This window comes from Papaver somniferum, chromosome 2 (assembly GCF_003573695.1).
Source record: "Papaver somniferum cultivar HN1 chromosome 2, ASM357369v1, whole genome shotgun sequence".
In the NCBI taxonomy this organism is placed as follows: Eukaryota; Viridiplantae; Streptophyta; class Magnoliopsida; order Ranunculales; family Papaveraceae; genus Papaver; species Papaver somniferum.
Window position 1 is genome coordinate 202,264,625 of NC_039359.1, and position 11,982 is coordinate 202,276,606.

General features: G+C 38.5%; 1 protein-coding gene across 1 annotated transcript; it reads right to left on the reverse strand.

Annotated features, from left to right (window-relative positions):
- Positions 1-1,339: 1,339 nt before the first annotated feature.
- Positions 1,340-2,695, reverse strand: LOC113350243 (desiccation-related protein PCC13-62-like). Its single transcript, XM_026594358.1, has 3 exons — positions 2,214-2,695; positions 1,897-2,122; positions 1,340-1,807 (listed from the first exon to the last, which is right to left on the reverse strand). Exons 1-3 carry the CDS (start codon positions 2,564-2,566, stop codon positions 1,424-1,426), a joined length of 963 nt encoding a protein of 320 aa, XP_026450143.1. The 5' UTR covers positions 2,567-2,695; the 3' UTR covers positions 1,340-1,423.
- Between the last annotated feature and the right edge of the window lie 9,287 nt (positions 2,696-11,982).

The following is an 11,982-nucleotide window of genomic DNA, read 5'->3' on the forward strand; positions in this document are numbered from 1 at the left end:
ATTACTTCATAATGTTTTCCCCAATTTGTGAGAGTATCCCCAAATGCGGGTTCTTGAAAAATCATCCTTTTTCTTTTGCTTTTGATTGCACGAATATGTTGGATTTGATTAAACTAAGGATTTAAAAGATAGTTTTTGAACCGAATACGGTTGGGAAAATATCAATTTCCAACCGTAGGATTGGTTTTCAACCTAGAAATTTTTTACGGTTCGGAAAACATTAACTTATATACTATTTACGGTTAGAAAACCCAACAATATGCTATTTCCAAAAAAAAAAAATCAAAAATTTCTCAATCATAAGTTACTCCGACTTTTCTACAGTTGGAAAATATAAATTCCGGACTGTATGTTGTATTTACCTAACAATTAGCTCATTTTTCAGAAAAAAAAAAAGAAATGACTTTTGATTTTCAACTATAATTGTAAATCAAATTATTAGTCTAATCTAGTCACTAACATTACATAGTTAAGTTAATCTAATTTTTAACACTAATTAATCGATGACATTCCAGCCATTAACAAAACTAACAGTATAAGGGGTGTTGTTTAGAATCACGATATGAATCTAACTCGATGTCTGGCCTATCGCGAGTCAGACGTTAGATGTTTTTTTCATTTTTTTGATGCTTGTTGATTCGAAATCTGACTCCGCTAAAACATCTAATTCGATACCATGTGATACTTGATTTATTGGGCATATATCTGACTGGGTGCGAAAGTTTTTCATAACTTTTTGAGTCAGGCATAACGAGCCTGATTTTCGTATATAATAAGTTAGATCAAGATGACCCAAATCCAGACGAGTCAGTTAAGTCAAAGAAAAAAACTAACGAACCTGTTAGTTATTGGATATGCCGATGTATTTAGTTTAGAGTCTAGTATTTCAATTATGCAGCTCAACCATTTAACCTCTGTTGACCATGCGGCCATTTGAAAAAAAAAATATACATTACAATAGATGACGTACTCTGCTCTCTGCTGGTACAGATTTCAAGCTCAAAGCCCACTTGATAGCTGTTCGACAACCAAAATCAAAGCTCGGCAAATGCAAGTACAAAATCTATCAACGGCTATATGTGCGTATTAAATGGAAATTAACCTCACTGGCCAATGGGAGCACCTAATACTTTTGATTCCTACAGATTATCAAATTAAGTTTTAAATAGAAAAATGATGAGGCCGACCTTGTAATAATTCAGCCTTGTGCTTAAACAGAAAAACGGTAAAAGTCGATTATTCTAAGTAGCTGAATACATGACGAAAACCCGAAAAACATACATACATATATATGGATGACGGAGAACATGACTGAGAACGGCAAAAGGATTGCACATAGTTACCACGTGAGCAATAATCTGGTTTCCCTCCACTTTATTCGATATAGGACATAAATATAAAAGTTCATCAAGCAATACATCTCTTATGATTTGTAATAATGTAGAAGTTCTCTGGCAATCTTTCCGTTCGCTCCATTTGGGAAAAATCCACCGGGAACATGTTCATTCCCGGTTCCATACACAATCCTCAAAATTTCACGGGGTGTTCGAGCATAAGATAAGGAATTGTAGTCAGCCGACAACACGTTGCTGGTTGTTTGATTCTCTGCTCCCAAGTATGGTGGTACACAGATACCTTCATCTTTGATGCCGCACATCCCTAATTCATTCCTCAGCTCTGAGATGCGTTCTGTAAATTCAGCGACAGTGTACTCGTATGGGTACACTGTATAATCTGCCCTCTCGTACAGATACGTCCTTATGACAGCATCCTGCCCTGATTCTACACCTAATAAACCTGCTAACAACTGCAACACACCCCAATATGCAGAACTTATTACATAAACATTATCAATGAACTGGACAACTTATATAATGATATAGCTAGAGATCATACCCTTTTTGTTTTCCATCCCTTAATGAATGGATTCGCACCGACGTAGCCGGTAAGTCCAACGTATGGAATCACGTATGAAGCCAACATGAAATTCAGGCTGTTTGCATATGGATCAAATGGGGGATCCAGAGGATATCCAAATGCATCATTCATTATCGCAGCAAAATTACAAGCACTAAGATTCATCAACGGCCTTGGAAATCCACCAACTGTCGTTTTAATAGCCCTGAGAATATGAACAAAGAACATAGTTATGAGATACTGTTTTACTGCAAGGAGAAGAAAAAAAAATGGAGGAAAACTAGAAAATATACTACCTTAAATGGCCAACTTCTTGATATCCAAACTCCTCGATAATACGATTAACAAGTTCATCAAGATTAGCTTTCTGTGCTCCGATTGGCGGTGGTCCACCCATTACTAACTCCGGAGCGACTCTATCAAGACCATAACCCAGTGCTCCATACAAGAAAAAATCAGCTTCTAAGTGTTCGAGATTCAAAGCAAATTGCAGCAAATGGACGTCGTCGGGGTAAATTGGAATCGCATCCAGAGGATGAGTTGGTCCACAGATTGGTTCTAGTGTTGGAGGAAAACCTTCCGAGTTGATGACAGAAAACATGAGCATGAACAATGCTAAGAGAAAGGAATTAGAAAGTAAAGTACCCATATTTTAAGAAGGAAGTGAGGAGGCTGAGATAATTCTTCTTCCTTGAGTACTCAAATTTATAAAGTTCTTAAAACTTGTAGTTGTTGATATGTATTAATCTAAAGCAATCAGTGTACAACTATCAAGTGAACCATTTAAAGATTATTCATATGTGCAAACCATCGTAAAATTAGAAATCTACAAGAATTGTTCACTTCATTTGACAAGTCGTAGGATATAGTATTCTAGAAAAGCCTGGAACCAAAAATAGTACGTTAGTGAGACGTATACAGTTTTGGTACCAAAAGTTCGCTCGAAGGTTCCTGACTTTCCTCCTATGTCTTTGTGAGGGTGCGTTCAGTAAATGCTATGCGTGAGTGTAAGTAGATGGCTGTAACTTATGCCACCAAACTTTCATTTCAACTTTGGGAAAAGTCTTCAATGTGTTTGGTTGATGCATTAATCTATCCTAATCAAAGAGCATAACTACAAAATTAAACCACCTAACTATGCAAATTAGACTCCATCCTTAACATCAACTAGACTTTTAATCAAAAACTAATACTCGCTCATCATCGATTGATCCCCTCCCATCATCTTTTCATCATCGATTGACCCGCTCCCACCACGATCCTTTCGCTTGGGGACATGTTGCACACTTTCTCAATCAAACAACAAAATGTATGAACAAACCGCTTAGAAAAACCATGAGAAAACCGCCGGACACATTAAAGGTGGTCCCTGCTAAATTTCCGTCCGGTGGGGTTCACTGGGGACCACACATTGCAAAAAAATTTGAAGGGCGGTTTCTTTTCCTGGTTTTTTGGCGGTTCATTTAGAACCACTGACCAAACAAAGGCCACGATAAAGTATCGGGCCCTGCATACACACAAGACGAACTAATCTTTTGCCTTTTAGACAACAAAACACTACTTAAATTTGATGTTTTTGACGAACCCCATTTTAGGGCATACATGAAAATTTTTGGGCACACATAATTGTTTTTCCATTTAGGGTGACTTTATAAGGGGTGTCTAAATGGTAGTGCAATTACCTATATACCCTTTGTTAGCTCGGTCGAACTCGCATGCGTTGCTATCTCAAGCATGTTTGTCAATGTTAGTGATCAAAACTATAAGTCTTGATTTCTTGCCTATTTATAGATGTCTCGGACTAGGACATAGATAGTGTAGTTGAGCTTAGATCTCTCGACGTTCATCTCTTGAAGACGAAGAACTACTAAGGGGAGCTTGTGGAACTTCTTCGACAAAAGGTATGTGGAGAATTAAACTCATCTATCACTTGCAAAGTCTATTTCTACTATCTTCTATATTGAGACATAAGTCGTGTTACAATATAGTTTTCTCTATACACATTTGAGATTTCGAGCTGAGCTTACATATTTCTCGAAATATGTGTTGGTAAGCTTTCGCTTCGACCAAGTTCATCTTATATCATGAGAAAATTTCCGAGTGACATCTTACATGGTTTGTGTGATACAATCATTTGATGTAGGCTTGAAATGTTTCGATAATGATAATTTCAGTATCTTGAAAATTGCTTTGATGCCAATAGTGTGTCAAAACGGCTATTGTCATTATAGAAGAATGTTCCAGTGATTGAAATAAAGAGTTAATGTTGTAACCATCTTTGGATATAAGCATATATAGTGTGTTCGCACATTAGTGTATAAATCCATAAACCGGAATCCAAGAGTATGCATATGTGTGTATACGAAATTGGTGAAGGAGACAAGATAAGTATGCGTACCCGTACGCATACTGACGGAAGTTACCGAAAATATCTGCTGAGTTTGGGAATTACAAACTCCTAAACTAGTCACCTTAAGTATGCGTACCCGTACGCATACTGGCGGAAGTTTTTGAACCAAAAATTTCTGATGAGTTTGGAAACTTAATAAACTCAAAATCCGGTTGCTAAAGTACGCATACCCGTACGCATACTTAAGCTGGTTACTTTGTTAAATCGGTCAGTTCATGGACTTAAACATATAAATCATAAGGAACACAATCTTTGCAAACCTTGGCTATAATGTCCATGATTGATTCAAGTGAATCAAACCGATTTGGTTTCAATTGTGTTTTCTATACAATTGAACAACTCTTTAACTAGTTTCATTTGAGTCATTTGAACTAGTTATGGTTAAGATGAATAAGGTTGATATGAGAGTAATCATATGGCTAACCTCAGTTAACTATTTGTGAACCAACCTGGTGTACACGTTTAGGTACGGTTACATAAACCTAAATGAGGGTACGTTTAATTTGTGTGTAAAAAACTAAGTTCGATCTAACGGTTGAAAGATATTATCTTGGTTGAATCAGGTTTTTCATCTAACAGTAATTATTGAATGCTTTGTTACCAAGGTAACTTGGATTGCAAACCCTGATTTGACAACTATATAAAGGAGAACTCTAGCAACTGGGAAAACTAATCCCCACACCTCCTTTGTGTTAATAGTCGCATAACTAGAGTCGATTCTCCTTTAACCTTAGGTTTCTTCTCGAGACCCTGTAGGTTAACGACTTGAAGACTTCATTGGGATTGTGAAGCCAGACCCAACTATTATCTTTTTAGTTGCCTGATCTGATCTTGTTGTTTCTATCGTGTTGAGTGCAATTGAAATAATTGGCTCGAGATTTTATATCTCCGATAGGAAAGATAGAAAAATAATCACAAACAAACTTCGTCTCATCGTTTGTGATTCCATAATAACTTGTTTCGCTAGTCGATTAAGTTTATTGTGAGGTGATTGATAATACTAGGTTGTTCTTCAGGAATATAAGTCTGGTTTATCAATTGGTTCATGTTCACCTTGATTTATCAAAAGACGGAACAAAAACTCTTGGGTATATTTCTAAGGGAGACAGATTTATTCAATACTATAGACTTTTCTGTGTGAGACAGATTTTTCTATCAAGTGTTCGACTTTGGGTTGTAGCAACTCTTAGTTGTGGGTGAGATCAGCTAAGGGAATCAAGTGCGTAGTATTCTGCTGGAATCAGAGACGTAAGGAGCGCAACTGTACCTTGAATCAGTGTGAGATTGATTAGGGTTCAACTACAATCCAGTCCGAAATTAATTGGTAGTAGGCTAGTGTCTGTAGCGGCTTAACACAGTGTGATGTTCAATCTAAACTAGGTCTCGGGGTTTTTCTGCATTTGCGGTTTCCTCGTTAACAAAATTCTGGTGTCTGTGTTATTTCTTTTCCGCATTATATTTTGTTATCTAATTGAAATATCACAGGTTGTGCGTTAAGATCAATCAATTAGAATATCCAACCTTGGTTTGTTGATTTACATTGATTGACGCTTGAACATTGATCTTTGGTACCGTTCAAGTTACTCCTCTTATTCAATCGGGATCGCAGATTTCTATTTGTTGAGTGTGGATTGAATTAAGAGTTAGAGATATTAAACTCTTTGATATACTTTATTCTAAATTGAGTCTGACTGTCTAGTCGATTCTCTAGAAAGTGTGTTGGAGTAAGTCCTCTAAGATTTCCAAACGAATTGTTGGGTGTGGTTGTTAGACCCCCGCATTTTCAATTGGTATCAGAGCAGGCAAACACGTTAAAGACCTGATAAGTCTGTGTTTGTAGCAATCTGTGTTCCGAGGACCTGAAAAGTATCTCTTAAGATAAACGCATATTATATGTCTTCCAAAAGTTCGGATTATGCCAAAAATCTTGGGTTTTCCTCAAAGGATAACTCCTTAGTAGATTCTTCTGAATTCCGAGGGAAAAACAAGATTTGTGGAACTGTATCAGAATCCGAAATGGAACTCTCCAGATCATTAAAAAAATCTGCTGATATCATTGATGTTCAAGTCTCTGAAATTATGACTCTTGAAGAAAAAAATGATCTGCTCATTGATGAATTTGAGAAATCTTTTGAAAGGGAACGTGAACTCTATATCTTCATTGAATATCTCTCTAACGACATCAAAAAAATGGTTCAAGAAACTACTCTACAACGTGAAAAGATTAGTACTCTTGAAAATACTGTTAGAGAAGACTCTGTTAGAGAAAAGCATTTGATCAAGGCTCATTCATCAGAAATAAACAACTATCGTGTTGAAAAAGAGAAACTTGTTGCATCTCTGCAACTTACCCGAGAACAGTGTAACGCCTTGAAAAAGGAAAACTTTGTTTTGATGATTAAGTCATCTTCTACACCTTCTCCTGATACTCACAAGGTTTTACCTAGTGTAAAGAAAAATTCCTACAAGGAAGTACCTACTAAGAATCACTTGCAAAATGTGCATGTGAAGGATGAAGGTTTGGATCAAGGAAATCATGTCTCAATTCCACGATGTTGTTCCTTCTGTGGGAAAAAGAATCATTATGCTCTTGATTGTTTTATCAGAAGGAAACAGATTTCGAATCTTCATAATTTGCTTCTTTCTACTGTCAATGGAGTAAACCGTCTGACAACATCTACAGTGAGTTTCTTACCAACAGAAAACCAGAATCTTATAAAAAATGATCTCTCTTCAAGAAATCATCACAGGTTGCATATTCCTCATTACGGTATAAACTCTTGTGCCACTAATGAAGACTTTCCATGTGTTTATAAGAACAAGTCTGGTAAGTCTAGATCAAGAAAATGGAAATCCTCCAAATTCCCTTTTCTGGAACCTATTTCTAGAGGTCCTAGACTCAGTCCTCAGAAAAATCCTTTGGATGGACTTTTGAAAGGGTTTATGAATAATTCCTATGAAATACGTTTTAATCGATGGAAAGAAGGGAATATACAAGTAAAACGGTCAAACAACCTGTACAACCCTTCTCCCATGTTTGATAGTGAGATCACTTCTCACTCTTTGAATCTATCTTGAGAGGTACAAGGATGATGACTATGGGAGTCTCAAGATTTGTTGTACATCTTTGTGTGTTGTTTTCTTTTTTCAATCAATCAAAGTTATGCAAGCCTGTATCATGACTCAGGCTCTAATTTTAAGGATTATTGAGCAATATTGACAAATTTTGTATTTTTCCTCTTACTGGATTTAGTTTAAATCCATTCTTCTCTTGTGAACGGTTCATGAACGTCCGTTTCCTACTCCTGTGAGTTCATAGGGTTTCCTTAATGAGAAGTGTCTTCTCTTAATACATATACATAATACATATATTGTATTAGTCCATCCCTAACAAAAATTATATGGATAACTCTGCAAAATCTCAGGAGATTGTGCATCTTGATATGGAGGAAGACACTCAAGGATGTGATTCGATTCAAGAGCTGGTTCTAAAGAAGATGCTTGCAAGAAAGGACCACAACTCCTGGATTGATGATTATGTCAAGGATTTAACTCGTTTTCAAAACGATTCAAAGGTCGAGTTTGCAAATCTCCAACTGCAAATAAACCAACTCTTGGATGGTCAGGCCAAAATCCTTGCAAATCAAAATATTCTGATACGAAATCAGAAGAAGCTCATCATGGACTGTGTCAAAGCTAGATAACTTTCTCGGGTTGTTGATCGAAAAGTTTGTGTTCTAATTAACGAACATGGAGTGTCTACGGTCAAGAGAGTAAAGGAAATTAGTGATACCTTCTATGATGGATTAATTGAAAGGTGTGAGGTTCTAAAAGAACTTTGATTTTGTCTAGTAAAACTTCTTTTTATTTTTGAAGAATAACTAGGGTTTGGAATAGCCATTATTGTGAGTACACATAGCTATGTCCAATGATTTTCATCTTCATGTTTTTAGATTTATTTATTTAAATTCTAAGTTTTTTGGAAGATGATTTCTTACAATTTTTAATATTTATGATTTTATAAATTGTAAATTGTTATGGGATATGTTGTTTACGTCCGTGAACCTGTGACTGTCCCATACTTGTTCAAAAGTTATCTCTATTACGTCGATATGAATGTATTGATGGAAGATAGAATGAACTTTTGGCATTACAAAAGTTAAAGCATTTTATGTCATATTTTTATGGAAGAAAGTATAAAACTTTTGTTTACAAGGATGAAGCCTATTGTATGTCATTGTGCAAATAATGATGGAAAATAGGATGAATCCTTGTCTATTCCGCAGTATTTGGTCGATCTCCGATCCACATTTTTGTGCATATACTGTGATTGTTCCATAAGTTTTCTTATGTTGAGCACAACCAACTAAATTAATCATTCTCTTTTGGTTATTTTAGTTGTTTCTCGGTAAGTTCTCTTATGTCGAGCATGACCAATTGAATTGATCACTTTGTGGTTAATTTGGTTGTTTATTTCAATTAAATTAATCATGAGATTTCTGGTGATTAATTTGGTTGTATTTTTCGATTGAACTAACCATGGGTTCTCTTGTGGTTATTTCAATTGAATATTTTTGGATTCAAATTCATGTTCTTCATATGATTTGTTTGTCCAAAAGAAATCCTTATTTTCTTGTGAAAGTAAGGTCGCCTTTGTTGTTCCTTCGGGGATGACATTTTATGGGAGAGAGTTCATTTTGAACTTGTGCTTAATTTCCAAATCTTTGTAGGGAGTGCGGCTGCGGAATATTTAGGGGTTATCTTGTATCTTTATTAACTCCTTGATGAATGCATTTAGCTTCGGCTTTATGATTACATCTAAATTTGTTAGTATGTTAGTACACCTTTTGGTCATGAAGTATCTCCGTGGAAATTTCATTAGGATCCACTAATTTTCGTACCTTTGCCATTTTTTTTGACAAAAAGGGGGAGAATTGATGTGTAGTTCACACTACAAATACATATGGTTTACAGATTATATGTAAGGGGGAGTGATTTTCATGTTGAGATATGTATTGACTAAGGGTAAGCGATACATATCACCATAGTATTGTTTTCAAAGTTGTGATACAATTGAACTTTGATGCTGTGTAATGATACTATGACACTGTATAACAATGATTGGGAGCATTTTGTTTTCTCATTGTTATGCTACGAATCTTCAACAACTGTGATGCTGAAATTACAACCTTTAGGATCATGGACTACTTGGAAAGTGACGAAGATTTCGAGTCGCGTTGAAGATGCTAAGGAGATCAAGCATGTGGATGAGAAGCTACATTTTTTATCTTTTTTGTAATCCATATTGTATTGATAGTTTTGTCACTAAATTGACAAAGGGGGAGATTGTTAGAGCATTGCTCGGTCGAACTTGCATGCGTTGCTATCTCAAGAATATTTGTCAATGTTAGTGATCAAAAGTATAAGTCTTGATTTCTAGCCTATTTATAGGTGTCTCGGACTAGGACATAGATAGTGTAGTTGAGCTTAGATTTCTCGACGTCCATCTCTTGAAGACGAGAAACTACTAAGGGGAGCTTGTGGATCTTCTTCGACAAAAGGTATGTGGAGACTTCAACTCACCTATCACTTGGAAAGTCTATTTCTACTATTTCCTATATTGAGACATAAGTCGTGTTACGATATAGTTTTCTCTATACACATTTGATATTTCGAGCTGAGTATAACTCGCTTACATATTTCTCGAAATATGTGTTGGTGTTGATGGTGGTTTTTAGCTTAGGATTAAAATCGTAAAACCTTAGTCAGACAGTGACATCACACTTGAGTAATAATGTCACCACTAGCACATTTATTGAACCATTCAACATGTTTGCGTAAAATTACCGGGGTACCTTTTTTATATACCATGTTGCACGGCAGAGCCCTCGGTACTGACTGGCATCATCTCAACCATGCCAACCGCACCACTGTGCCAATAGCATGCCATGCAAGCCACATCTCCGCGCCAAAGGCATTCCAACAATGCCAGCCGCACCACCATGCCAATGGCATGCCATGCCAGCCACATATCCGCGCCAAAGTCATCCCAACCATGCCATCCGCACCACCGTGCTAATGGCATGCCATACCAGCCACATCTCCGCGCCAAAGGCATGCCAACCATGCCAGCCGCACCACCGTGCCAATGGCATGCCATGCCGGCCACATCTCCGCGCCAAAAGGCATGCCAACCATGCCAGCCGCGCCACCGTGCCAATGACATGCCATGCCAGCCAAATCTTCGCGCCAAAGGCATAACAACCATGCCATCTGCACCATAGTGCCAATGGCATACCATGCCAGCCACACCTCAAGCCATGCCGGCCATGCCTCCATGTCGTTGGCTTCCAAACGAAGGGTTGCAACAATCAACGACTACCCTTCCTTCTGATATGCAAATCTCAGCCGTCCAAGTTCGCCACCAAACACATGGCAAATTTTGGCCCAATGCCAAGCCCTAATTTTGGCCGCGCCTAACCTATGCCAAAACCCTAATGTTGGCCGCGCCTAAAACTATGCCAAAATCCTAGCTTGGTCGCGCCTAAACAACGCAAAAGCCATGTCGGCCATGCCTCCATGACGTTGGATGCCAAATGAAGGGTTGCAACAATCAACGGCCACCCTTCCTTCTGAGATGCAAATCTCAGCCATCCAAGTTGGCCACCAAACGCATGACAACTGTTGGCCCAACGCCAAGACCTACTTTTAACCTTAATTTTGGCCGAGCCTAAAACTGTGCCAAAATACTATCTTGGTCACGCCTAAACCATGCCAAAGCCACGTCGTCCATGCCTCCATGTCGCTGGCTGCCAAACGGAGGGTTGCAACAATCAACGGCTACCCTTCCCTCTGAAATGTAAATCTCAGCCGTACAAACTTGCCACCGAACGACTTGTGGCAATCTCTTGGCTACGGTGCCAACTCTTGGCCACGGTGCCAAATCCCTAATTTGGCCACGCCAAAGCCATGCCGTCCATGCCTCCATGCCGCTGGTTGCCGAACGAAGGGTTGCAACAATCAACGGCCAAACTCTCAGCCATCCAAGTTAGCCTCCAAACGCGTGGAAAGTTTTGGCCCAATGCCAAGATTTTGGCCGCGCATAAACTATGCCAAAACCCTAATTTTGGACGCGCCTAAAACTATGCCAAACTCTTAGCTTGGCCGCGCCAAAGCCATGCCGCTGGCTGCCAAATGAAGGGTTGCAACAATCAACGGCCACCATTCCTTCTGAGATGCAAATCTCTGCCGTCCAAGTTCGCTACCAAACGCGTGGAAACTTTTGTCCCAATTCCAAGCCCTAATTTTTGCCGCGCCTAAACTATGCCAAAACCCTAATTTTGGCCGCGCCTAAAACTATTCCAAAATTCTAGCTTGGCCGCTCTTAAACCATGCCAAAGCCACGCCGGCCATGCCTCCGTGCCGCTGGCTTCCAAGCGGAGGGTTGTAACAATCAACGGATACCCTTCCCTCTGAGATACAAATCTCAGCCGTAAAACTTCCCACCAAACGACTTGTGGCAATCTCTTGGCTACTGTTCCAACTCTTGTCCACGGTGCCAAAACCAAAATTTGGCCACTGTGCCAAAGCCCTTATTTGGCCACGCCAAATCCATGCCGGTCATGCCTCCATGCCGCTGGCTTCCAAACGGAAGG